The sequence below is a fragment of the Natrix helvetica genome, assembly GCF_964273705.1.
Source record: "Natrix helvetica genome assembly, chromosome: 4".
Classification (NCBI taxonomy): domain Eukaryota; kingdom Metazoa; phylum Chordata; class Lepidosauria; order Squamata; family Natricidae; genus Natrix; species Natrix helvetica.
Window position 1 is genome coordinate 31,448,117 of NC_138550.1, and position 27,261 is coordinate 31,475,377.

The 27,261-nt window shown below is 42.6% G+C and overlaps 1 protein-coding gene and 1 gene segment (V, D, J or C); both read left to right on the forward strand.

Moving 5' to 3' along the window:
- LOC309390886 (Ig kappa chain V-III region PC 3741/TEPC 111-like) overlaps positions 1-27,261 on the forward strand; it is a 380,622-nt gene that overhangs the window by 138,868 nt on the left and 214,493 nt on the right.
- Positions 24,332-26,893, forward strand: LOC309391628 (olfactory receptor 52M1-like; the record flags this gene model as incomplete). Its single annotated transcript, XM_081952300.1, has 2 exons — positions 24,332-24,358; positions 25,895-26,893. The coding sequence occupies exon 2, from the start codon at positions 25,928-25,930 to the stop codon at positions 26,891-26,893; it is 966 nt and encodes a 321-aa protein (XP_081808426.1). The 5' UTR covers positions 24,332-24,358; positions 25,895-25,927.

A 27,261-nucleotide genomic window follows, 5' to 3' on the forward strand; every position in this document is an offset into this window, starting at 1 on the left:
TATTAACATTGCCAACTCTAATGTAAAGGCACCTTCACCTTGAACTTGATTCTAGGAAATGACAATTATACCATATGTCAGCCAGGTTTTTTTTTTGTATTCTTAATTCTAGCTAAAAATATAAATCATGCTATAAATCACTGGCTAACTAATAGCATGTTGATGCACCAAGCATAGAAAAGTTTACTAAACCAGAACTACCCAAGGGTAGTATGTGTGTGTTATCTTGGGCTGCCATACATATAATGGCACTTTAATTGAGTTTTATCAATAATGGCAGTGGGGGGTGGGGCACTTGTGAGACGGGCTGGGAGGCAGGGCTGTGGCAGCCCACAACAGGCCCAGTTTCTCACGTGGCCCCTTGGAAAAAATAATTGCTCTCCACCCCGAGCAAGGTGGACAACCTGCAGGTACAGGGCTCCATGTAAATCTTGAATTGACTTCCCTGTGTTGCTTCTGGTACTCCATCTAATTATAATTGCCAATTGGTGGGGGTACAAACAATAAATACACGAACACTTGTAGTATAGACCCTAAAGTATCTTTATCATACCTTAAGCTACAAAGGAAAAAACCCCAACTGGACCTCAAAGTACAAAGAGAAAAATGTCTCAAGCATATGTATATTATCAGTCTCTTCCTTCTTAACATCATTATCCCATCCACTGGGAATATTGCCTCCACCCAAAGAAATGGGTACAGCTAGGTTAACATTATCTCTGCTACTTATGAGGCTATTCCTGTGCTGCATAACTTGGTGGGCATGGGGAGGAGCAGGGCCTGCAGAAAAGGATAACAAGTCATGCCCAATTGCCACGGGGAAAGTAATATTGGTGGGTCTTTCGAGCAGAAAGGTGGTCTGTTCTGAGTTTCAACAAATAGATGGTGGAGCGGCCAGCATGGCGGCCAGCATAACCTCACAGAGCGCTGTTTCCTTCCCACCAAAGTGGTACTTATATATCTACTTGCATTTGCATGCTTTCAGACTGCTATGTTCCAGCTAACAAGCCAAGTGTTTTAACCACTCAGTCACCACGCCACCTCTACTCCTTTTGAACATACCAAATTCTTCTGTCATTTTTCCATCTGTCTATATATTGACAAGAAATTCTCTCTCTCTCATTATAAAAGCTACTTGTCATCTGCCCCCTTTGGTGAGAGACAGATGCCCCCTCTCTTGTGAGCATGAGGTACAAAGGGAGAGGGATGGAGGAGGAAAGAGACTGTGCAAAGTCATCAGTCCACTTCACTCCCTTTTGGCATTTTCTACCCAAACTTAAGAGTTACACTATGGATTTAAACACACTGAGCAGCACATTGAATGGAGGAGGGGTGAGAAAAGATCTGAACTGAAAGACTAAGAAGTTGCTCCAGTGGAGGTGAGTCTGTTTGCTTCTTACATTTTTCTTTCTTTGGAATGAAGGGTGCTGTATCCTCATCAAGTCAAGGGAAATGCCCAGGAAACAACCAAATTAGGCAGGGAAACAGGAGGAGGAAAGGGAGGAAGGAAGAGAAAGGAGGGAGCAAGAGGAGAAACTTGTCCCCAGCTCAAAGAAGGAATTAAGATTCCATGTACATTAAAGAAACAAACTCTCTCTCTTTCTTTCAGTACTATGTCATTGTTTCTTAGACTGTTTGTTTTGTTTTGTTTTGTTTTGTTTTATTGGATTTATATGCCGGCCTTCTCCCAAAGGACTCAGGGCGGCGTACAACATTAAAAAACACATATCACAAAAGTTAAAAGGAAATTAGATAAATATCCCAAAAAACAAACCCAATTAATATGACAATAACATTTAAAAAATGTTAAAGACTGTTGTTTTCTTATTAATGTGCCCTTGGTGATCTAATGCTCCTATCTGTTTTTTACTACATTCTGGATTCTTGTTTTAGTGCTGAAAAATGTGGCCTGGATATGAGTCTTTTACCTTTCTCTGATAGTATTCAAGTAGTAGGAAAGAGACAGATGTTAGGTAAAATAAGATACTTCCAATTACAGTTATTTCTTTCTGCCTCTTTTTACTGGAGTTGGGGAGGGCATGCAAGAACCCTACATGTCTACCCTACCCTAATATACATGTCTTGTATATTAAATGACAAGATGGGCAAATTTGCTACTGGCTAAGCATTCTATGCAAGTATGTTGTCTGAGAAGGGGGACCAAAGTACCTGTCCTTCTATTCTGGGACTAGAATTTGATTAGTCTCGAGATTAGTCTTTGAGATTCAAGAGAATGTTGTTGTCTTGTCAAACATGGCTGGATCAAGAAATGAAAGAGAAGGCTGCATGACTTTCAGATCAGATGCCATCACATTTCTCCTCACAGAAACATCTATGAATCCTTAGTCCAGCCTTTCACACCCACTTCGTTACCACAGATGGCAGAATTGATACTAACAAGAATCTTATCTACTTTTTCAGGTTTTAGAAGCTCAAAAAAAAGTATCTTACTTTATAATACCAGCCCATCTGTTCACTAAAGCAGACTTTGTCTGCAAGGAAACGAGCAACAGTATCCAACTAACCTGCCAACATCTTGTTCCACCCATCACTACCTGAACAAGGCTAAGCAGGAATCCATAGATGCATTAAGAACAGAGAATTTATGCTTTGCTACTCTTATTGTTCCCATGTGGGGCAGAACATGAGTTCTTACCAGTGCATGCTCATATTCACTTCTTGTTTTATGGCATCATCAGCTGAGGCATAATTTCAGTTGCTTAATTTTATTCAGTTCCTCAACAAACTAAGAAGCCACCTGGGAACAGACGCCTTGTGGGAGCAATCTAATTCAGTGCTATGATTTTCTATGACCAAGAATGAGATGGTGCTGCCTACCAAATTGTCAGGGAAATTGCAAAGTCTTTATCTTCTGGATCCATTACATAAATAGGTGAATAATGCTAGCAGATCTATTAGCTCTGGCGAAGGCCTTAGCTCCCAAGATCTCTAGTTTGAAAATGAAGGGCAAAAAATAAACTCCTATGTTTTCCATGTTTCCATGTGATTTATTTCAAAACCAAGATCAAATCATGTGTGGGCTAACTGAACCACTTATCTGAAATGGTATAGGGTTTCCTGCCTGAGCACAGGGTTGGACTAGAAGACTTCCAAGTTTCCTTCCAACTCTGTTATTCTGTTATACTTGCGACAAGGTCATGAACTCATCAACTGTAGTAGGTTCGAGAGAGGGGGTTGCTGCCAGTTCGGCCCAGTTCAGCCGAACTGGTAGTGGAATTCAGGTCTGGGTTGCAAAATTGGCAGTGACCCAGGCCTGCCATGCCCCCGAACTGGTTCCCTCACTGCCGCTTGGGCGCCGCCATTTTGAATTTTGGTGACCGTGCATGTGCAGTTCACTGTAAATTGCTCTGCTCATGGGCAAAAAACAATTTAGACTGAACAGCGTGCACACACATGCGAGCGAAGCAAGCACATACGTGCATTGTACGCTGGCAGCAACCTACTCCTGATGGGTTCCTTCAAAAACCAAGATTATGTACATGACCATATGGATGTCTGAGAAGCTGGGCTATATTGGAAAATAGTTATTATTTATTCTTTTTGAAGTTATGGCAAGTTCTTGGGACAACATCTACTTAAAAAGGGGTCTTGTTTCAAGGTGTGAGCTGTAATAAAACTTTGGGTCATAATGGACTACAGCTTGGATTTTCTAACAACGTATTTTATTTTTATAATATGTTGTAGCTATTGTGAGGCAACTTGAAACCACTTTCCCAACTTTTTCAGCAGAAGGTCTATTTTGCAGACATTCTAGAACATATTGCTGTCACATGATCTTTTGCTATGCTTTTCCTATGCGTGGAGCTGGGGTGGGTATGGCCTGTGCGTGACGCATCCACCCCATGGGCCACCAGTTTGACACCCCTGTTCTAGAACAAAGAAAGAGTAGTCATAGTAGTCAAAGAAAGAGTAGTCACATGAAGAATCCTGTTAAGTCAGGGGTGTCCAAACTTGGCAACTTTAAGACTTGTGGACTTCAACTCCCAGAATTCCCCAGCCAGCTCTGGCTGGGGAATTCTGGGAGTTGAAGTCCACAAGTCTTAAAGTTGCCAAGTTTGGACACCCATGTGTTAAGTGGAAAGTGTTCAAGGTCATAGCTAGTGTCCTGATATTGTTGGTTTTATGCTTTTTGTTATTTAAGGGATGGTCCACATAGCCAAATTCCATGTTCAAACCTTTCTAAGCCCTTCCCACCTGCATCCCATTTTTTAAAAAAACACTACAGGAAGGGTTTGAGAAATGTTTTTATGACACAGCAATGTGTAATTCATCTTTTTGTGTGATTTACTGAGCTGGCCAAGTAGCCAACCACGTTGTAATCAAAGGACACTCCTGAGAAGTCGGTTCCTTGTGGTTCAGAGCAACTTTTTTTCTTTTAAAAGGTTCTTTGCTTTTTCTTCTTCTTTTCCGATCACTTTCTTGCTCCCTCTCAACATGGATTCTTTCCACTCATCCTAACCTAATTCATCTTTCCTGCAACCCACACCCGTTTCGAACAACATTCTAAAAGTCGCTAAAGTAACAGGCTGATATTTTATTGAATTACAGGAGGAGAATTCCGTGAGTTGGGAGTCCTGCACATGTTACTATAACATTAAACAGATAGAAAGTCCTTTGTGGGAATCTGATTAAAAAGTCTGAGATTTCCTGAAACAGAATGGATATTTTTATGCCAACATCCTGCTAAGAAAGAGGGGAATCTGGAATCCAATCATATTAAAATTTTCCTTTAAATTATGTAACAGATAAATTAGTAAGGAAAGAATATGATTTCAGAACCTATTTCTGATTGTAGTTCCTGAATCATCCTTCATTTTGAGTTTTTGCAGTAATTTTTTAGTGTCTTGCAGTTCTCTGAGTTCCCACAGGGTGTCCCAGTGGGATCACAAAGAAGCCGTCAACATAGTTGAAAAGTAAAGATCAAAGCAGATGGAGTTTTGTAAACTGAAATCATTGCATTGAATTTTTTATTATGGAAACTAAAGCGTGAAATGGAAACTGACTAAACAAATTGCTCAGCTTGATATAGTTATTTGAATCCTGTTTTCAAGACAGACAATAAGGATTTCTTCTAGGAAATACTTGTAAAAACCAAATCTAATAATATACAGTATGACCTTGCTTTAAAATATATAAAGTAATATTTGGAAATAAAACAATAAGATTTGTTTTATGCACATTCCTGGCATAATACCTACATTCCGGAGGGCTTTTCTAAAGTATATCAGAGTCACATATCCTATGACTGTTTTTCTGTATTATATCAAGTTTTTGAAAATAGATATAAAATGTGGGATCTGTTTAATTACTTCTTGCAACCTGATGTCAGGGGGAAACAAATTGGGTTCCTCTTGCATCTAATTAATGAAGCTTGTTTAGCAAATTTTCCTGATCTTTAGTAACAAAAGATAAATGCAGATCATCTGTCAAAGAACTTACAGAAATGTTAGTTTGCAAAATGCTTGATGTCTTAAGATAAGTTGCCAAAACAGACATACAGCAAACTTACTGTCTCTATACTATATGTACACAACCATTTGTATAGAGTCTTGTATATTATAGACCTTTTGTGTTAATTGAAATCATCACATTAATAGGCATAAATATCATGAATTTCTTTTAAGTGAAAGTTGTCCTGCAGCATTCGCAGCCCACGCAGTGTAGGCAGAGGTGGGTTCTGGCAGAGACTATTGCCTGTTCGCTCAGGGGCGCTTCGGTGCAGTGGTTAGAATGAAGTACTGCAGGCTACTTCTGCTGATTGCCTGCTGCCAGCAGTTTGGCAGTTCAAGTCTCTCTGGCTCAGGGTTGACTCAGCCTTCCATCCTTCCAAGGTCAGTAAAATGTGGATCCAGACTGTTGGGGACAATATGCTGACTCTGTAAACCTCTTAGAGATGGCTGTAAAGCACTGTGAAGCGGTATATAAGTCTAAGTGCTATTGCTATCCAGATCTAAATGCTGTCTTCTCAACATCTATTCTCTGAAACAGCGAGGACAAGCAAGGATTCAATGAACACATGGATTCCCAGTCTTAAAGTCTGATACAAACAGCAATCTAGCTGAGTTCCAGCCAAAATGAAATAGGTCCACAGTACAATGAAGCTCATGTTAGGCGTTTGATGTAAATGTCTCAATGGTCTCACTCGTCAACTGCTCTGAGTTTGTTATTGCATGTATGTAAATAATACATGCTAAGAAAATATACTTGCGCTATTTTTAAAAATTAAATTTGCCGAAAATTTGGCTACATGTTATTGATGCTTCCACGACAGCATGAATCAATATAGACATTTTCAGTTTTATAGTTTGCAATTTGAAACGTGAATAAAGGCAAACAGCAAACAACATCTACTTAACAAATGAAATGCTTTTCGCACATCCCCCCTGTTGAACATTCTTTTATGTAATCCAATTTCATTTTGGCTAATACGTGTTAATATCTTATTGTATATGGAGAGCAACAAGTAATTTTAATGATGCATTATTATTCATGCTGAGTTACTTTGACCTATCCTATAGTGAACAGTTGGGAAATTGTACCCCAAAGTAATGATCTTGGTTGCTGATACAGCTGCCTATAGAGATGCTAAACATTTTTATAACCGTATTTTTCACAAAGTATTTAAAATTGGCTGAGGACAAAAATTCTGCACGGCCTGAACAAACGCTGTTATTTTTCATTAAAGTCTTTAATGAAAGATTTTGGTCTTTATTACCAAACAAGAAACAGCTAAAATATTCAATTTCTATTTTATTTTATTTATAAAGTGTATCTCATATCCAATGACTCCAGGCAGCTTACATCATAAAAAACATTGAAAAACATTAAACCAAATCAGTTAGTCGAATGCCCTGCTTTGAGTAGTCAAATTTGCTCTTCTAATATATTTTAGATTACTTCTCTCCAGAAGTTTTATGTTATTAAAAATGTATCTTTATTATAATGATTTCTAAAGCTTGTGAAGAGTGCTATGGTTAAGAGATAATTGCTGTAGCTACTTATTAAGCACACATTTAGTAAAATACCTATACAGGGAACAATAGTTACTCTGGACAATGGGACTGTCTCTCAAAATAACTGGCAAGGGTGAAAGCTGTTGGAAATGAATGGTTCATTAAACCTGTTATGGTGGGTTCCCATTGTTTTTTATAATTTTACACCAGAGGAATAGTATTATGTCCTTTATATCCATATAATTGCCATATTTTTCAAAGTATACGATGCACCTTTTCCCCCCCTAAGTGAAAATTTGGGTGTGTCTTATACACCGACCACCCACCCACCCACCTGTCCCCACCCTTTGGCCTCTGCCTTTCAGCAATTTACCTCCTTGCAGCAAACGGAGAAAATGGGGCTTGCGGAGATGGCAATAGGCTATGGCAGTGATGGTGAACCTATGGCATGTGTGCCACAAGTGGCACATGGAGCCATTTGTCAGGGCACGCAAAGCGCTGCCCTGTTAGCTGGCCAGCACACATGCACGCGCTGGCCAGCTGAGTTCACCTTTTTAAAAACCATTTTTCGCCTTCCCCAGGCTCCAGAGGCTTTATAGGAGCCTGGGGAGGGCGAAAAGAGCCTCCCCCACCCCCCGGAGGCCCTCCGGAGGATTCAGGGACCGTCCGGAGGCTTCCCTGATGCCTTTGGAGTGCTTAAAACCACCCTCCGAGCAAACTGGAAGTGACTTCTTTTCTTTTTGAGTGCTCTGAAGTGATCCTTTTGAGTGCTCCGAAGGCTTAAGGGACCGTCCGGATGGTCCCTGAAGCCTTCGGAACGCTTAAAACCACTTCCGGTTTGCTTGGAGGGTGGTTTTAAGCGCTCCGAAGGCGTCAGGGAAGCCTCCGGATGGTCCCTGAAGCCTCCGGAGGGCATCCGGGGGGCGGGGGAGGCTCTTTTCGCCCTCCCTAGGCTCTTATAAAGCCTCTGGAGCCTGGGGAGGGTGAAAAAAGCATGTAAAAATGGGGGGTTGCGCGTTGTGCGTGCATGCGCACTGGGGGGGTTCGCGTGTTGCATTATGGGTGCGGCACGCCCGCACACGACCCCCCTGCGCTCCCCCCACTTGTGGCACGTGAGCCAAAAAAGGTTCGCCATCGCTGGGCTATGGCAATCCCTGCAGCCTGAAACAGCTCATCATCCAGGCTTAAACTGAAATTGAAAGTGAAACTTGTTTGCTGCAAAGAGGCAAATTGCTGGGACGCAGAGGCAGATTTGTTTTTCTTCTAATCAGGCTAAACTGAAACAGGCTGTTTGCTGTTTGCTGCAAGGAGGTAAGTCAATAACTATAAATGCCTATTTATACCTACTTATTTTTTAAACACTGCTTTATTATTTTTCTAGACAACTTAACAAAATGAAGAAACTTTTTAAAATAAATACTTGATCTGAACAGGCCCAGTGCTATTGTATCTTCTTTTAAATACCGTGCTTCCCCGAAAATACGACAGGGTCTTATTTTCTTTTTACGTACAAAATATGTGTTGGGCTTTATTATGGGGGGAGGGTTTATTGTTTTGGGGTTGCCGGGCGGCTGCTCTCTTGCGAGCGGGCTCCCAAAGAGCCGGGCACAGCCTCATGGGTGAATGGCTGTGTTGCGTTGTCGCAGCAGCACAACACAACAGCCATGAAGCGACCACGCTCACGAGCAGCCACCTGGCAAACCCCCTTTGCAGCCGGGCACAACGCCATTCACTGACCTAGGAGTATCACCAAGCTGTGTGAGCGCCTGTTCACCGCTGCCCGGCTCCCGCGGCTTGGTGCCTTCTAAATGGCAGTGAATGGTGCTCTGCCTGGCTGGAGAGGGGGGTTGCACGAGTGGCTGTTCCCCTCTCGCTCACCCACCTCCCAGCCTCACGATGCATGGCCAGCTCTCATTACGCAGCCAGGGCACCGCCGCCGCCGCCATCCCAGCCTGGCTTTTTCTGCGGCTTCCAACCCGAGTGTTTCGGCAGTGGCCGCTCTGGGCACACACTCTGTGGTTGTGGGCCAACTGCCTGCAGAGCATACAACCATAGAGTGTGCGCCCAGAGCAACACAATTACCTTTGCCTCCCCCCAGGTTCCCCTGACTTGGCACCTTCGGAATACTGCTAGGTTGGTGAGCAGTGCTCTGCCTGGCCAGAGGTGGGGAAGTTGTCCAGGGGGCTTATATGCAGGGGGGCTTATATTTTTACCCACCAAAAAATGTGGCATGGCCGTATTATGAGGACATGTCATATTTTCAGGGAAACACGGTAGCAGAGAATAACGTATACTTCCAGAAAGCCACATCAATTTTAACAGCATCTGTACAAGTATAGTCTGAAATGTAACACCACAAACAGTGTATATCCTCTGTACTGTTTGCTGTTTGCTGCAAGGAGACAAATTGATGGGAGGCAGAGGCAGATTTTTCCCCTTGTTTTTCTCCCGAAAAGTTAGATGCACCTTATACTTCGGAGGGTCTTATACTCCAAAAAATAGGGTATTACCCATAGCTATAGTGACAAGTTAGGGGACGCAGTGGCTCAGTGGCTAAGATGTTGAGCTTGTCTATCAGAAGATCGGCTGTTCAGCAGTTCAAATCTCTAGCGCCACGTAACAGGGTGAGCTCCCATTACTTGTCCCACCTTCTGCCAACCTAGCAGTTCGAAAGCACATAAAAAGTGAAAGTAGAAAAATAGGGACCACTTTGGTGGGAAGGTAACAGTGTTCTGTGCGCCTTTGATGTTTAGTCATGCCGGCCACGTCTTCAGATAGCGTTGGCTCTTCGGCTTAGAAACTGAGATGAGCATCACTCCCTAGAGCCAGAAACAACTAGCATGCATGTGCGGGGAAACCTTTACCTTTTACCTATAGTGACAAGGTAAAATGGAATTGTATAAATATAAAAAACTTTATTAAACCAGCATCCTTACTTCAGTAAGGAGTAGGAGAGCCTTCTCTGTAGTGGCTTCTGTCCTCTGGATCATCTTCACTCCTGAGATGAGTTGGTTGGTTTGAGGTCCCAGTGGGAGTGCACTAGGCTGGAGGTGGTTGATTGAGTGACAGGCACAAATCCATTGTATTGTCTATGCTCTTGATTTAAACTTTTATTTAATTGTTGCTCATCTTAATTGTAATGTTTTTATACTTATGTTTCATTCTATTGTAATCTATCCAGAGTCAGTCAAGACAGTGAGATGGGGACATTATATACATACATACATACATACATACATACATACATACATACATACATACATACATACTAATATAATAAATATAATATAATATAATATAATATAATATAATATAATATAATACAATACAATACAATACAATACAATACAATACAATACAATACAATACAATATAAATTTAAACAAACAAACATTTTGGAACCACCACTACTATCAAAAACCTAGACCAAACAAACACCCCCTTGCAAGAAGGAAGAGCAGGTTTGCTGGGAAGAGCTGAGGGCATTTTTCAGCAATCCATCACTCCTCTCATAGATTTCAAATTACACCTGTGATTTTATTCAAAAGAATAGACTGTGACTGCTATCTTGTTTTTTGTAACCTCCCTCCCTGTAAATAGTCTTGCTTCTATATTCACAAAAGTATCTTGAAGACAGAAGAGTGTGTGATATTGGTGGTATCTTCTGGTCGCCACGATGTAGAAAAGATGTGGGGACTCTAGAAAGAGTGCAGAGAAGAGCAACAAAGATGATTAGGGGACTGGAGACTAAAACATATGAAGAACGGTTGCAGGAACTGGGTATGTCTAGTTTAATGAAAAGAAGAACTGGGGGAGACGTGATAGCAGTCTTCCAATATCTCAGGGGTTACCACCAAGAAGAGGGAGTCAAGCTATTCTCCAAGACACCTGAGGGCAGAACAAGAAGCAATGGGTGGAAACTAATCAAGGAGAGAAGCAACTTAGAACTGAGGAGAAACTTCCTGACAATTAGAACAATTAAACAGTGGAACAGCTTGCCTCCAGAAGTTGTGAATGCCCCAACACTGGAAGTCTTTAAGAAGATGTTGGATAGCCATCTGTCTGAAACAGTATAGGGTTTCCTGCCTAGGCAGGGGGTTGGACTAGAAGACCTCCAAGGTCCCTTCCAAATCTACTATTGTATTTTATTGTATTCCTCTGAAATGGGAAAAGAGGGTTTCTTTTTGAATAACCTCATTAAGTCGAGATAATCCCGTATTGTTAGAGATAGCAAATGTGCATTGATGTTCTGGGTTGTTCTGTGTGCTTAGCTATTACTCAGAATGACAAGACCTTGTTGGCCAACAATCCTCTGAGGACTTGATTCATCTACTTATAATTGTGTACATGCCCATGAAGTCCCAACATCTGAAGATAAACTCACACACACACACACACACACACACACACACACACACACACAGTTCATGGTGATTAAATGGCCAGTGTTTGGACAATGTTGCCAACTGTAGAATTCTATCATTTGGTGGCCAACAGCAGGGCAAGAAAAATCCCTGGTACCATTTCATCTCCCAGCACTTCAGATGTTTGGAGAGGGGAAGTGAGGACTTGGTATGAGAAGGAAGAAAGAAGGTGATGGAATGAAGGGACAGAGAGACAAGAAGATGCTGCTGAGGAAAGGAAGGAGAAGGAGAAGAGAGAAGAGCAGAAGAATGAAAAAGTGAGAGTAGTAATGTAGATTCTGCTAAAAGAGGAAGGCGAAAGAGTGAATAGAGAAGGAAGAAATGGTGAAGGAAGAGTGATATGTGGCCAGCTGTAGAGCTATAGCTTGGAGAAGAACAGCCTCTGTATAGATTTTTCTGTTATCCATGGACCCGGACATGTTTTAGAGGGAAAAAAGTCTAATCTAAAATGTTTTGTTTTCATTTCCATCAAACAGGCATCCTGGAGACATAATCTTATGGGAGGGAAAAGAAGAAAGAGCTAGATCTACACAATGCACTTGTAGAAGGCTGTCCTAGGAGTAGATCCATCCTCATCCCAAAAGAGGCCATGTATAATGTCAGTGTCAATAGGAGCCAAAGAGTAGCAAATAAGTGCGTGAAAATCAATACAATACAATACAATAGTAGAGTTGGAAGGGACCTTGGAGGTCTTCTAGTCCAACCCCCTGCCTAGGCAGGAAACCCTATACCGTTTCAGACAAATTGCTATCCAACATCTTCTTAAAGACTTCCAGTGTTGGGGCATTCACAACTTCTGGAGGCAAGCTGTTCCACTGATTAATTGTTCTGTCAGGAAATTTCTCCTCAGTTCTAAGTTGCTTCTCTCCTTGATTAGTTTCCACCCATTGCTTCTTGTTCTGTCCACAGGTGCCTTGGAGAATAGCTTGACTCCCTCTTCTTTGTGGCAACCCCTGAGATATTGGAACACTGCTATCATGTCTCCCCTAGTCCTTCTTTCTCTTAAGCTAGACATACCTAGTTCCTGCAACCGTTCTTCATATGTTTTAGTCTCCAGTCCCCTAATCATCTTTGTTGCTCTTCTCTGCACTCTTTCTAGAGTCTCCACATCTTTTTTACATCGTGGCGACCAGAACTGAATGCAGTATTCCAAGTGTGGCCTTACCAAGGCATTATAAAGTGGTATTAACACTTCACGTGATCTTGATTCTATCCCTCTGTTGATGCAGCCTAGAACTGTGTTGGCTTTTTTGGCAGCTGCTGCACACTGCTGGCTCATATTTAAATGGTTGTCCACTAGAACTCCAAGATCCCTCTCACAGTTATTACTATTGAGCACGGTACCACCTATACTGTACCTGTGCATTTCGTTTTTGTTGCCTAAATGTAGAACCTTACTCTTTTCACCATTGAATTTCATTTTATTAGATAGTGCCCAATGTTCAAGTTTGTCAAGATCCTTCTGTATCTTAAGCCTATCTTCTGGAGTGTTGGCTATTCCTGCCAGCTTGGTGTCATCTGCAAATTTGATGAGTTCCCCATTTATTCCCTCATCCAAATCATTGATGAAGATGTTGAAGAGTACTGGGCCTAAAATCAGAAGCAGGTGTGTGTGTGTATAACTGCTTTTATTAAATGGACTGCTTAATGTCTCATACTTTTCTGTGCTAAGTTAAAAATAATATTGCACTCACAAAAAATCGCTGGTAGGTCAATGGGGAAAAAAATTCCCCCTTCCTATAGGTTTGTTCACCTGATCCAATGCTTGCCAAGAGAAGAGAGCTGACCTTCAGAGGAAGGATCATTCTTCTGCAAAAGAATGTGGGGCACTTGTCCACTCATGTTGTTGGATTCAGAGATATCCTGGGAATGTTCTCCATTCTCCACTAACCAATCTTTTGGCGTGGTCTAGATCTGCCTTTCCTGCTTTCCAGGTTCTGATTGACATCTAGCTTCTACTATGTTAACAGTAACAGAGTTGGAAGGGACCTTGGAGGTCATCTAGTCCAACCCCTGGCTCACGTAGGAGACCTATACTAGGGATTAGAACTGCCAACCTTTCTGGATCTCTACTTCCCAGATCCAGAGAGCGGGGTGGAGTGCACCCTTCCACGACCTGTTTTTGATCCCAGGATTCTGCAGGGAGGCCTGCTAGGCCCAAAACAGGGCGCGAGAGGTTTGTACACACATGTGCGCGGGGTGGGGGGGAGCGCAGGGGTCACATGTGCATGCACGGTGGGGTGCATAGAGGGGTGTCAGGCATGCATTGCATTATGGGTGTCGCGCAAGCGCTTTCGGCATGGGACAAAAAGGTTAGCCATCACTGTTCTAGATTATTTTGTACAATTAGCAAGTGGGTGGAGTTTAAAATCCTCCTCTGTTCAGCCTGATCCAAGTAGTAACTTGTATATTTCTCATCAAACCAAAGGAGCTCTTCCGGCCTGGATGGGGCTTGCACAGAGGTTCAGGAGAGCCTCTGTTTGTTCTCCCTCTCTTCTACAGAGTTTCTGGAAGGACAGCAAACAAAGATCATTGGACAAAGGAATCAGTCTGGCGAGTTGACTTCTTCTGCCTGGATCGCCTTCCCAGGAAACCCACACTAAGCACAGAGGCCAATTAGCTTTAATGAGCTTTAATGGACAATCCCACTGAGCCATCCAGGACTGGCTGGCATCAGAGGACCAGGACTGCTGCAACAATTGCCACTGTCTCCCAGGGCTAGCAGGTCCAGCCTCTCCTTTGGGCCCTAATTTGATAGAGAAAACTTTTCTGGAAGTTTGTGAGACAACTTGACTCTCTCCCTTGCACCTGCCCTGTCTGAGTCCCAGCTGGCATTTCCCCTCTGGCTTTTGCTAAGAGTCTGTTACGTTTGCTAAGAGTCAAGAGGGCTCCCATTGCAGGCTCCCATGGAAAGTAGGACTTTGAAGTGGAGTGGGGAGGGTCAACTTTTCTAGGAGCAAATTCCAGGTAATCGTGTAAAAAAAGCAAACACAAACCTTAAAGATCGAGAAACCACACCACCTTCTCCTTTGGTGAACATCAATGGGCCTTCATTATGTTCTCCATTTATCCAGTTTACTTCCATCACTCTTTCTGCATCAGTTTGCAAACTGTTCCCCTAAAGCTCAGGTGCCTTTTGGCACAAGTTTTGTAGACCTTTTCCCCAGATGAACATTTTGTGGAACCATGTCCTCTACTTCCGCTCTCCAAGACTTATTGTAGCAGGGAATCTGACAGCCTTTGGAAAAGGAGCAGATCTTATGATGCTCCTATCTTATTTTCTTCTAGAAAAGCTTTAGAGCTTCTTGTCTTTGATGCTTTTTGGACTGCTAGTGCAAAACATGGATGGCTATTATGGAATAGAATGTGGATTATTTTATTTTATTAATTGGACCTGCTTTTGTACTTCCTAGCAAGGGTGAAATGCTACCGGTAGTAAAAAAAAAAAAAAAAAAGCTACCGGTTTGCCAAACTGGTAATAAAAAAAATGCTATCGGTTCGGCCAAACCAGTGTTTCTGACAATCAGCTGTGACACATGATTTATATTAGCTAGAAAGCAGCTAATCCAAATTGCAGAGCACAGCAGATTCCCACCCCCACCCCCCGCTGTTCTACTTACCTTTGCAGGCATGCTCAGAAGCAGGCTCCACCCACCTGCCCAGATGTCATCACATCCATTTTTGATTCTCTGTGCATGCACAGAAGGTCCTGCACATGCGCAGAGGTGGTGTGCGCTCACATTTGCGAACCAGTAGCGAAGGTAAGTAGATTTCACTCCTGCTTCCTAACCATATACCAATGCAGGCATCTCACTTATATCTAGAGAACTTTACCTCAGAGTGTCATAATATCTGACAATCAAACAAATAATACTGTAAAATAACAAGTTTAAAAGCAGATAAAATATTACAGTAAATGAGAAAACAAAAAAATGGATATGATGTCGGATGAAATCAAAAAGTATCCCAAGTGTCATTTAAAGCTGCAAATAATCCTTTTCTGAATAGAGTAGGGCTAAAGGCATGTTATTCTTCTGCACTCAGTGAATCACATTTTAAACGTTGGAGTTGTTGAATGGGGAGGAGGAAGAGGAGCAAAGGCCTTTTCAGCAACGTCCCCTTCCTCAGTGGGACCCCCTCCCCAGAAAGCACCTCCCATTTCTTTTTGGGGACCCTGGGCAGAAAGAAACCATTCCCTTATTCCAGGACCATTAACTTCCTCAAAATCTCAAGGCTGGATTAGTTGTATGGATTTCACTTGAGGTTTTGAAGCTCAGGCTGTGATCCAGATTTTTAGAAAATTCCACTGGACACCCCACTGGATTTTCCTTGCGAGAGAAACATCGGCACTCGTTCTTTGTGCTACGTTCGTCTGTTCTCTTGATTTGGGGAGTTAGTAGTTCATTCAAACTCCATTTACTCTGTTTAAAAAATTGTAACCGGAGTCACACATTACAGGCAGTCTTCAACTTACACTGGTCACTTACTGACTATTTGAAGTGATGATAAATCCACCAAAAGGTATTTCCAATCTGATTTCAAGATTATGATGGCTGAACACACACACGCAGTTATGTGATTGCATTTTGGCTGCTTGGCAACAGGCTCATGTTTACAGACATTTGTGGTGTTCCACAATTGCTGTGTTCCTGCAATTTTTAATGTCTCTGCCTGCTTCTGGCATTTACTTTCAGTTTCCAGCAAAAACACCTGCTGAGTATAATAGATTTTCTTAACACTGCAGCAAAAAAATGTCAAAAAGTCTGGTCTGGTCACATGATGACCCAACTTAACAACCACAATGACTTACAACTATAACTCTGATTTCAGTTATACTCATAACTTGGAGAATATTGGTTGTTAAGAAGCCCTGATATAGGCTGTTTTCTTAAATTCAGTTACTCATCTATTTTTTTGGGTTGTCATTTCACAAAATGACTAGGTTAACATTTATCCAGGTTTAACACATATATAAGTGTATTGTAGGAACTTAGTCAATATATCTGCCTGAAAATGCTTATGTATAAATTTACAACATGGAGCTAAATACTACACAGCTAAATAAAGTGATCTACAAGTGGAAAATCTCATCTGCAGAATTTCATCCATTGTTGAGAAATGATTTATATAAAATCCACCAGATGGCAGCATGGCTCATTTACCAAGATTCCAGTACAAAATACATTACTAGTAAAGCTTTTTTCAGATTTAAAACAAACAATTGTACATTATCTTTAATTTGCATCACTTAATGCTACCGTTTTACACCTGCTATTTAGTCTCTCTCAAATTTCTCTATTATGACTGCAAGTTTTCACAATAACTTCAGGATTAAAACATAAATGTCAATTTTCTGTTTCTTATCCTTGCCTTTGTGTTCTTCTGACCTCTCTCTCTCTCTGTGTGTTTGTGTGTGAGAGAGACAATTATTCTTGGTTGAATTTATACAATCTTGGTCAAGTCATGATTTAAATACATTTATTTCTCTGTGCAGTTAAAGATGGCTAGGAAATCATTCAAAGTCAGCAGGATATGTTGTTATTAAAAATGATTTCTTTTGACCTTTCAGCAAAATGAATATTTGACTTTTTCCACCGGCTCTAGGACTCATGTTCTAGAACTAAAGGCATGGAGGACATGGGACTCCTTCCCTGATGCAACTCCCAGTTCTCTTGGCTGTACCTGCCTCCTCTTGGCCACCACCCAGCCAAGGAGAACAAAGGCAGCTGGGCCAAGGGTCTGACTGGTGCCTTCCTGACAAGCTGCCAAGGAAGCCACAGCTCTGGATTTGCTTCCAGGCTGGATGTGGGTAGCCACATGGAGGTACAGTTGGCTCATTTGTCAATCACAAGGCTGTCTGAGTCATTCCAGACTTGCTGTGTTCCCTAAATGTCCTCATAGCTGAAGTCAGGACTGCAGGGCAACTATGAGAGAAGAGAAATATCCAGAAAATTCTGAGCGGCACCCAGAATGCTATTAAAAAAAAAGTCCCTTGCAACATACCTTCCCGATCAATCAGCATCAAAACTTCCAGCCAGCAGTGCATGATAGTTTTATAGGGTAGAAACCACCAAAGAAATGAAGAGCCAACCTATTATGGGACAATTTATGGGAAGTTGTCCTGGACAGGCCTGGCTGGGGCCCCCTTGCCCTCCTCATGAAACTCCCTCTTACGGTTTCATTATGTCTTTCCGTTGGGGTTGGAAGAAGCTAATGACCAGGCTTCTTTCAGCACCAGCTGTTTGCTTGAGGATCAATTCAAGCAAGGCAGCTCTTGAGCTTTGATGGGCCTAGGGCCTGGTCTAGCCTCATGACTCTTATAGAGCTAAAGTGGTATGAAGATTGTTGTTGCTTACAGGAAAATGTATGCATGTATTTAATAACAACTTTCCTATTCCATTCCAGCTTTGGGTCTCTGGATGGTTACGTTTGGCCAAAGTGGAGTCTTTGAAGAAGTGGCAGCAGTAACACCAGTGAACGCCAGATAATCTGCTGGCATTTGCAGGTGTCTCTATATTATCCATCTCCCCTCCAACGGTGCCTTTTGCAGGGTCTTGGCAGAAGGAAGGGGTGGAATTGGCCACCTTGGCAACCACTTTCTAATGTCTCCCTTGGACTTGGAGATGTTCCTTAGTCACCAGCTTAAGCAACAGTAGCTGTTTTTGCATGTTGAACCCAAGGGTCACATTGAAAGTGTGTAAAGTTTCTCTAATGTCTAAGGAGATGAAATATCCAGGGCTTAATTACTGGGCTACCACACCTAACTCTCTGGCTAAACTAAAGTTGGCCACTTTGGTCCAGCAGGCACTAATGAGGGCCAGGCTATTAACTGTTGCAAGAAACAAACAACAGCACACTACCTCCTTGGGGCCCTCCTTAAATGGTGAACAAAACTTGCTGACCTCAAGGGGGTTGGTCCACTACCAAGTTCTCCCAGGTGAAGAGACAAATCGCTGAAGCTAGCCATCTGGAAGACCAGAGGAATAACATATGAAATGATTTTGTTTCCATCCAAACAAATGAGATTAACAATAACTAAATAAAACGTGGGTTTTCTATTAATGAAAGGAGTCGTCTGTCAACCATTCCCCAGCCTAGCTCTTCATGGCCCCTTCACAGAAGGGCTCTTGAAGTGACAAAAGGAACAGGCCCTGGACAGTTTCATATCATGTAGGAAAGGATATATGTTGGAAACACCAAGTTGTCCTATCCCAGGCCATGCACATCTCCCCAGGGACATGGCTGATTGCTGAGTTCATCTTGCAACCCCCTTTTGTGAGGATGATGACTCTTCTTGCCAGCCAACAGATGGAAAATGCCAGCAGGGCTCTCTGCCTGAGGGAGCCATTTTTACAAACAAGGCTGATCCAACTTTCCTTTTCTGTTGCTGCAAGTTGAAAATATGATTTTATAAATGCCTTTAATTATTTTGCATATCTCTGCACGTAAGCTGATTTACAGAATGGAAGACATTTGGAAATGCACACGTGTGTTTGTATGGGCACTGCAAAGCATTTGTATAACCCCTCCCCAAGTACACTATTATATTGATATCTCTGTGTCCCTCCATCCCTCCATTCATCTATCCGTCCGTCAATCATGCCCCCGGCCAAGAATAGCTTGTGCTCTACATATTGCTAGTGTGAAAGGTTTGAAAGCAAAAAGGGGGGAAATAAAATGGATGAGATTGTGGGTAACAGGAGATGACAACTGGGAACTGAGTCAGGGTTATACTGACACCATATACCCAGTTTTCTGGGAAGGAAACAGATGTCGGATATAGGTCTTCCTACTTACTCCTGGAAGAAGGATCTGTACAAACTATGTTACCCACTTCTATTCAGGAGTTCTAGAATCAGTGAAGAGGGATGTGGTGGCTTAGTGGCTAAGAAGCTGAGCTTGTCAATCAGAAATGTCGGCAGTTCCGTGGTTTGAATCCCTAGCGCCGTGTAATGGAGTGAGCTCCTGTTACTTGTCCCAGCTTCTGCCAACCTAGCAGTTTGAAAACACATTTAAAAAATGCAAATAGAAAAATAGGAACCACCTTTGGTAGGAAGGTACAGCATTCCATGGCTTTGAAATGGAGATGGGCACCTCCCCCTAGAGTCAGGAACGACTAGCACATATGTGTGAAGGAAACCTTTACCTTTTAGAATGAGTGAAATGGTTGGACACACTTACTTTCATTGTCATAATCATAACAAGTTATTTGCACTATTTTCAGGGTGGGGGGAAGCAGGAAGGATGTGGAAACACCTCTCAAAACTATCCCCTCCACTGCAGCTTATTGGGATAATGGAAAGCAACAATTTTTGTGGCCCCACAACTGTCAGTCATCCTTACAATAGGTTGCCTCTTCACACACAAAATTGCAATTTTTGTAGATTCTTTTCTTAAAATTTGGCACCCAGGGCAGCTGCTTGGCTTACCTTTATGGACAGTCCAAACAGTGCCAGACATAGATGCCAAAGGAGCCATGAAAGCCTTGAAGTGTCAAAATCTAAAAATCAAAGTTGAAAGATTACGGCATAAAATACTTGTGGTGGTCGCAGTAGTTATCAGCACAATCAAGAAATCTTGGATGGCACTTTGAGAATCTGTACATTGACAAAATTTCAATCCGTCAATTGCAAAAGGTCACTCAGCTTGGATCTGCACCTATACTACAACAATACATTAGGACAGGGGTGTCCAAACTTGGGAACTTTAAGACTTGTGGTCTTCAACTCCCAGAATTCCCCAGCCAGCATGGCTGGCTGGGGAATTCTGGGAGTTGAAGTCCACAAGTCTTAAAGTTCCCAAGTTTGGACACCCCTCCATTAGGACATTGCAGATTGTTGGGAAGAACTCAAGGTGTATGAGTCAATGTGCCAACACCAGCTAAAGAATTGGATGCTGTGATTTCACCTTGTTGGATACATAAACATAACAACAATACTCAGAAAAAGAAATATATGAAAGATTACAAAAAATATAGCTATCCAAGTTAAGAATCAAAAGAAAAATAAAACGGAGGGAAAGGGGAAAACAGGTCACACCTGTCAATCAAATTTGGAACAACATTAGGCTCAGGCTACCAGTCTCTGATTGAAATTCTTGTTGCAACCAACGGATCAATACTCGGCTGATTTGAAAAAAACCAGAATCTGCACTTGCAGGAAAACACTAGGAAGAAAAAAAATCCCAAATGTTAAGCAACTTTCTGTAAAAAAGAATTTTAAAATTATGATTCTGTAATATCACAATATATAAAATCTAAGTCATAAAACTGTGCTGGATTTAGGCCTAGAATATACAAGCTACAGCTTAGGGCAGCGATGGTGAACCTTTTTTGGCTCGCGTGCCACAAATGGGGGGAGCGCAGGGGGGTCGTGTGCAGGCGTGCTGCACCCATAATGCAATGCATGAACCCCCCCAGTGCGCATGCATGTACAACACAAGATTCCCCCCCCCCCCCCATTTTTACATGCTTTTTTCACCCTCCCCAGGCTCCAGAGGCTTCCCTGACGCCTTCGGAGCGCTTCAAACGACCCTCCGAGCAAACCGGAAGTCACTTCCGGTTTACTCGAAGGCTGGTTTGAAGCGTTCCGAAGGCTTCAGGGACTATCTGGAGGCTTCCCTGATGTTTTAAGCGCTCCGAAGGTGTCAGGGAAGCCTCCGGACGGTCCCTGAAGCCTCCGGAGGGGCTCCGGAGGGCCTCCCCAGGCTCCTATAAAGCCTCTGGAGCCTGGGGAGGGCGAAAAATCGCTTTTAAAAAGGTGAAGTCAGCTGGCCAGCGCGCTGGCCAGCTGACAAGCCAGCGCCTCGCGTGCCCTGGCCAGCTGACAAGGCAGCTGACCTCGCGTGCCCTGGCCAGCTGACAAGGCAGCGCGCTGGCCAGCTGACAAGGCAGCGCCTCGCGTGCCCTGACAAATGGCTCTGCGTGCCACCTGTGGCACGCATGCCATAGGTTCGCCATCACAGACTTAGGGTCTTACAAAATTTCTATATATATATATATATTTGCTTTTAAATTTGATGTAGTTTTTTATATATACTGTAATCTGTGAAAGATATCAAACCAGTCAAATGATAAATGCTAAACATAAATTAACATATTTAAATATTCTTCTCGTCTTTTATTCTTCTCATATTTCCTGTTACCTGTTCCTATTGATATCTTATGATTTATCACTTTGTTGATTACATATTATGATTTATTATTGAATCATGATTTATGATTTATCATTTTGTTGTTTGTATGTACACTGAGAGCTTATGCACCAAAGACAAATTCCTAGTGTGCCCAGTCACACTTGACCAATAAAAAATATTCTATTCTATTATCATATTTTACATCAAAACAATGCCACATCAATCTACTTATGGACATTATTATTGATTGTGAATGACCTCTCTCATTTTTCAGAGTTTGCTCAGCCATTTGATAGATGTTGCAGTTATTCATTTATTTTCTGCACGTTATAGCAATAACAATGTCCATAAGTAGGTTGATGTGGAATTGTTTTGATGTTAAAGTTGTTACCCTGTTTCCCCGAAAATAAGACCTCCCCGAAAATATTGCAACACAGTAGCAGCCATGAGGTGACCATGCTTGTTGCCTCCTGCATCTCAAAAATAATAAGACCTCCATGAAAATAAGGCCAAGAGCTTATTTCAGTAGTCAAAAGAAAATAAGACCATTTTATTTTCGGGGAAACACAGTAATGTTATGGTTAACATCTATCATTTGGCTGGTTTGGTCTCTTTTGATCAATTTACCAAAGCACCTGTAAGCAAGAGAAGAAACAATGAATGGAAACTAATCAAGGAGAGAAGCAGCTTGGAAATACATCATCCCAACTCACTTTGGGGTTCCTGATTTGTTTGGGCCATGTGATAGGAAGCAGAGTTTCACGTGGTTAGACCTCCCTCTATGGACAAATGTCTGGGTTTCAATAAAGATTTAGGCCTAGCACTGTCCTGGGACAATTACTTCTCAGCAGGCAGCTTTCTGAACTCCAGACTTCTTCAGCCAGAAAGGGTGGAGATGCAAGAAAGGAAAGGATGATGGGGCTGGGTGGGCAAAGCATGGGACTGGGTAATTTTCTGGGTTGGGTGCTTGGATTTGTTACACCAAGCCTTTGCCAAGAGATGGAGGAAGAGAGGAAAAAAACCTACAGCATTGTATGCTACTTTCCCGCAGCCATGTTCAAAGAGATCATACAAAACTGCCTGGAATATGAGGGAGAATAAAAAAATCGACCTTACACAAATCAATAAATGAAACAGCAGCCTAAAACCAAGACTACTGACCAGAGTATCACTGCACTGCATGATACAGCAGCCGTTATTAAAATGCACATAAATAAAACACAGATCACCAGCCATGTTTCAGAAGGTCTGAAGTGTTAGGTTTCTATCTGGCCACTTCTGGGATGGGGAGATTTTGTGGGGGGAGGGACCCCCGATAGTACAATCTTATCTTCCAAGGTGAAAAGACAGGATAAGCAAGAGTTTGGTGCTCAAGAAAGTGGACCTGGAGTAGAAAATCTTCCGCTTGGAGAATCTGCTAAAATGGTTTTTGCTTACTAAGGAATTATGCCTACACGTAGTCAGACTAAGGGAATTATGGAAACCTTAGTTCCCATTTAAACGGGTCTAGATCAAAAGAATGATTTGGTCAAAATATATATATTTTTAGACCTTATTGATGCTTTGAGGTTTTCAAGCCAAACCACCGCTTAATTGCCACTGGCCCCTGCTGGCTTGTAAAATCCCTCAAGGCGCTGGAAATAGCAGCATAAGTATTTCACCAAGAAGTGCCAGCCAACATTCTTGCAGAAGTGACCAAGCTGACTTGCCAACATGGTAAGTGAAATGGGCGATCATCTTTGTGGGATGGAATTTTAGCAAACAGATTTCAGATCTCCACAGACTGGGGTGGGGGCTTGGAAGGATGGCTCCCCTTGCAAAAGGGCAGGGATCCTGGCCAGCTTCTGGTGGGTGGGTCTTGCTGATGTGACCAATTGCTCAGATTGACAACCCTGCTCCCTGCTCTGGTTTCCTTGATCACACGCTGATTACTTCATGGTTGCCAGGGAAAGGAAACTGCAAGAGGGCTGCGTCTCAAGAGAAGAAGGTGGTCTGGGAGCCAAAGAGTTGGGCAGCACTTGATGGTGGCTGTCCTCAGAAGAGGCTAATCTGGAGCCCTAAAGCCAGTTTAACTGAACAGGACATCATACGATATTTTAAAGGCAGCTGCTTTGCAAAATTGTCAAAACTACGGAATTGTGCCAAGTAATTCATTCCCATGGTTTTCCATTATGGATTTGTTAGGGTAACGAATGCAATAGATTGAAAAACATGGGTTTCACTTTTAGGAATGAATGCATCTGAGTTTCTTATCCAGGTTTTTCCAGAGAAGGTCCACATTTTAGTGTAAGTAATCTGAATCTGCCTGCTTTGTTGCTTCCAGGACTGTCTACTCAGAGGTCTCAACAGAAGCCCATGGACTGAACCCACCTTTCTCTTCAAAGGATTGTTCTTTACCTTATAGGGCAGAAGTGGGATATGCTGGGCAGTTTGTTTTAGTGTGATGCTCCTTCAATTCATTTCTTGCCCACCTTGTTTGGGCAGAAAATGTGGCATAAGAGTACATTTGTAGAAAGACTTTTTGTGGGGTGTTTGATGAATGACTGAGGGCTGTTAAGAACATGCTGCAGTGCTGATGGGATGGTCTAGATACAGAGGTTGGGGCAACCCAGCAGAGAATCAGAACAGGGGCTTCTAAGAAGATTATCACAGTTATAGATGAGGCTGGAAAGCCATCTTTATCTATTTTCCCTTTCCTCCAAGCAAGATGAGGCTAACAGGATTGAGTAGCTGGACATCCCCATTATTGGAAGCATATGAACATACAAGGAAAGCTATGAACACCTGGATTTGACCCTAGGAAAAGTTGGAGTTAATGGATTTCAGGTATGGTTTTATATGATAGGTAGAGAGAAGAGTAACAAAGATAATTAGGGAACTGGAAGAACAGTTGCAGGAACTGGGTATGTCTAGTTTAATGAAAAGAAGGACCAGAGGTGACATGATAGCAGTGGTCCAATCTCTCAGGGGATGCCACAAAGAGGGAGTCAAGCTATTCTCCAAAACACCTAAGGATAGGACAAGAAGCAATAGGTGGAAACTAATCAAGGAGAGAAGCCACAGAACTGAGGATAAATTTCCTGACAGTTAGAACAATTAATCAGTGGAACAGCTTGCCTCCAGAAGTTGTGAATGCCCCAACACTGGAAGTTTTTAAGAAGAGATTGGATAACCATTTGTCTGAAGTGGTGTAGGGTTTCCTGCCTAAGCAGGGGGCTGGACTAGAAGACCTCCAACTCCCTTCCAACTCTGTTATTCTATTCTATTCTAAGTGTACATCACATGGGTTTTAGTGATCTAAGTTGGCTGCTGTCATGTTGGCATGAACTAGCAAATGGAAAGAGAAAAGTGGAGAAGAAACTCAGTTGAAGGACAGTTCTGATGCCACAGGGGTCCATGAGCTAGCCAGAGCTATTATGGGGAGATGTCGAGGTAGCAGACCCATTGTTCTGGTATCTTGGTGTTAGAGCCTGGAGCCTTGGAGGACATCCGCCTCTTTAGCTGCTAGGGAATATTGTGCTGATCTGACCCAAAATTAGAAAGAGGGGAAAGGGGAAGGAGAAGAAAAAAACAATACAGAACTGTCTGGAGAGAAAAGTTGAAGTTACATGATTGTGCAGAGCAGTCATCAGTTCTTGGGTGATGAGGAAGAACAAAGATCCATGGGTGGCTTCCGTGGAAGAAGGGAAGCAAAGACCCAAAGAGATGACATCTTCACCCAAGATGGGAACAAAGGAAGGGTTCATTGGTGATCGGCGAAATCCTGGTCTCTGGAGAAGGACTGGGCAGAAGACCCTGAAAGAGATTCTTCCCCACCACAAGTAGAAGAAGACTCCTTCTGGAAGGAGTCAAGCTGCACAGAACACAAGACAATAAAATCCCAGCCCATTGATTTATTTTCATTCTCTCTTGATAAGCCCAGAAACAGGGAAGGGAGATGGAGGAAAGAGAGAGCCAGTAGAAGAGATAGAAGGGAGTAGTCTCTGGGAGAAAATTAGGATGAAATCAGACACCAGGTGAAACCCAGGATTGTGTTATATATGCCTGTTGTAAATCCTTGTTGTAAATAGCTTTGCCAAAATTAAAAAGCATAAAAGCTCCCGATGTTTCGTTTTCTGTGTTAATTGCCACACTTGCAAAGCAACATAAAAACCCCAGTTCAAAAATAATCCCATCACACTAAGAGAAAGTATTTAGACTTGGTTTTTCCCTTCTTTTAAACTTGCTTTAATAATTGCATTATGATTTTATTCTAGTTCACCGCCCAGAGTTTCATTGGTTAGGTAGATAGTGGTATACATTTTTTTAAGCAGGCAAACAAACAAATAAATAAACTTTAAATATTCATGTTTCCAACTGCAGGAATGATGGTCTGCCCTAAGATGTGTTGATGATATGACCTCTGCTTTCTACAACACCTGTTTCAGCCCATCCAGCTTCTTACTGATGGGTGTTCCTCAACTGGAAGCAGTCCATACATGGCTGTCCATCCCCTTTGGCTCCATGTACATCATGGCAGTGTTGGGGAACTGCACCATCCTCTTCATCATCAAGGCAGAGCCCAGTCTCCACCAGCCTATGTACCTCTTTCTTTCCATGCTGGCTATCACTGATTTGGTGCTCTCTTCCTCCGCTCTTCCCAAACTGCTGGCCATCTTCTGGTTCAATAGCAAGGAGATTGGCTTCCACTCATGCCTGCTCCAGATGTTCACCATTCATTCTTTTGCCACTGTGGAATCAGGGATTTTCCTGGCTATGGCTTATGACCGTTATGTGGCAATATGTACCCCATTAAGACACAAGACCATCTTAACCCATTCGACTGTTGTTAAGATTGGGGTGGCAGCTCTCCTGAGAGGTGTCCTCTATATCTCACCCCTTCCTTTGCTTGTGAGGAGACTGACTCACTATCGCACCAACATTATTGCACATTCCTATTGTGAGCACATGGCTGTGGTGATGCTTTCCTGTGACAACACCTCCATCAGCAACATCTATGGCATGGCAATTGGTTTTCTGGTTCTCATCATTGATTCCCTGGGCATTGGTCTGTCTTATGTGTGGATCCTCCAGGCAGTGATGAATTTAGACACAGCAGAGGCCCGGCTCAAATCTTTTAGCACTTGTAGCTCCCACATTTGTGCCATCTTAGCTTTCTACATCCCTATAGCAGTCTCCTCCCTGACCCACAGGTTTGGCCATCAGGTGTCTCCTCCAACTCATATTCTTTTGGCCAACTTCTATCTTATCTTTCCCCCTGTCTTAAATCCCATTGTTTATACTGTCCGGACTCAAATAATGCAGAAGAAGTTAGTCAAGATGTTATCCTGGGCCTGGAGGCTAAACAGATGTCTTTTGTAAGCTTTGTAGAAAGGGTTTTTTGTGCTTTAATAACTTTAATAAAGTAATCTCAACCCTGAGAGGTCCAGATAGTAATGTCAGTCTCCTGACTTGATGCCTGGAGGTTGTTTGGGTCTACCTGGGGTGAATAGGCTCAGGGAACTCAGTTCTGCCAATGTCAAGTAGCTGTAATTATTTGGACTCCCCTGGAAATGGAGATCTGGGAAGTAATCATCATTGGTCTTGGGTGGGGTGCCACTCCCCCATTCAAACTGGGCACCCATCTGGACTCACTGTTCCTGCTTAGGAGCCTGTGGCACTGTAAGGAAATCCAACTGATCCAACTGATGTACCAATTGCTCCTACTCCGACAACAGGAGGCCTTTCAG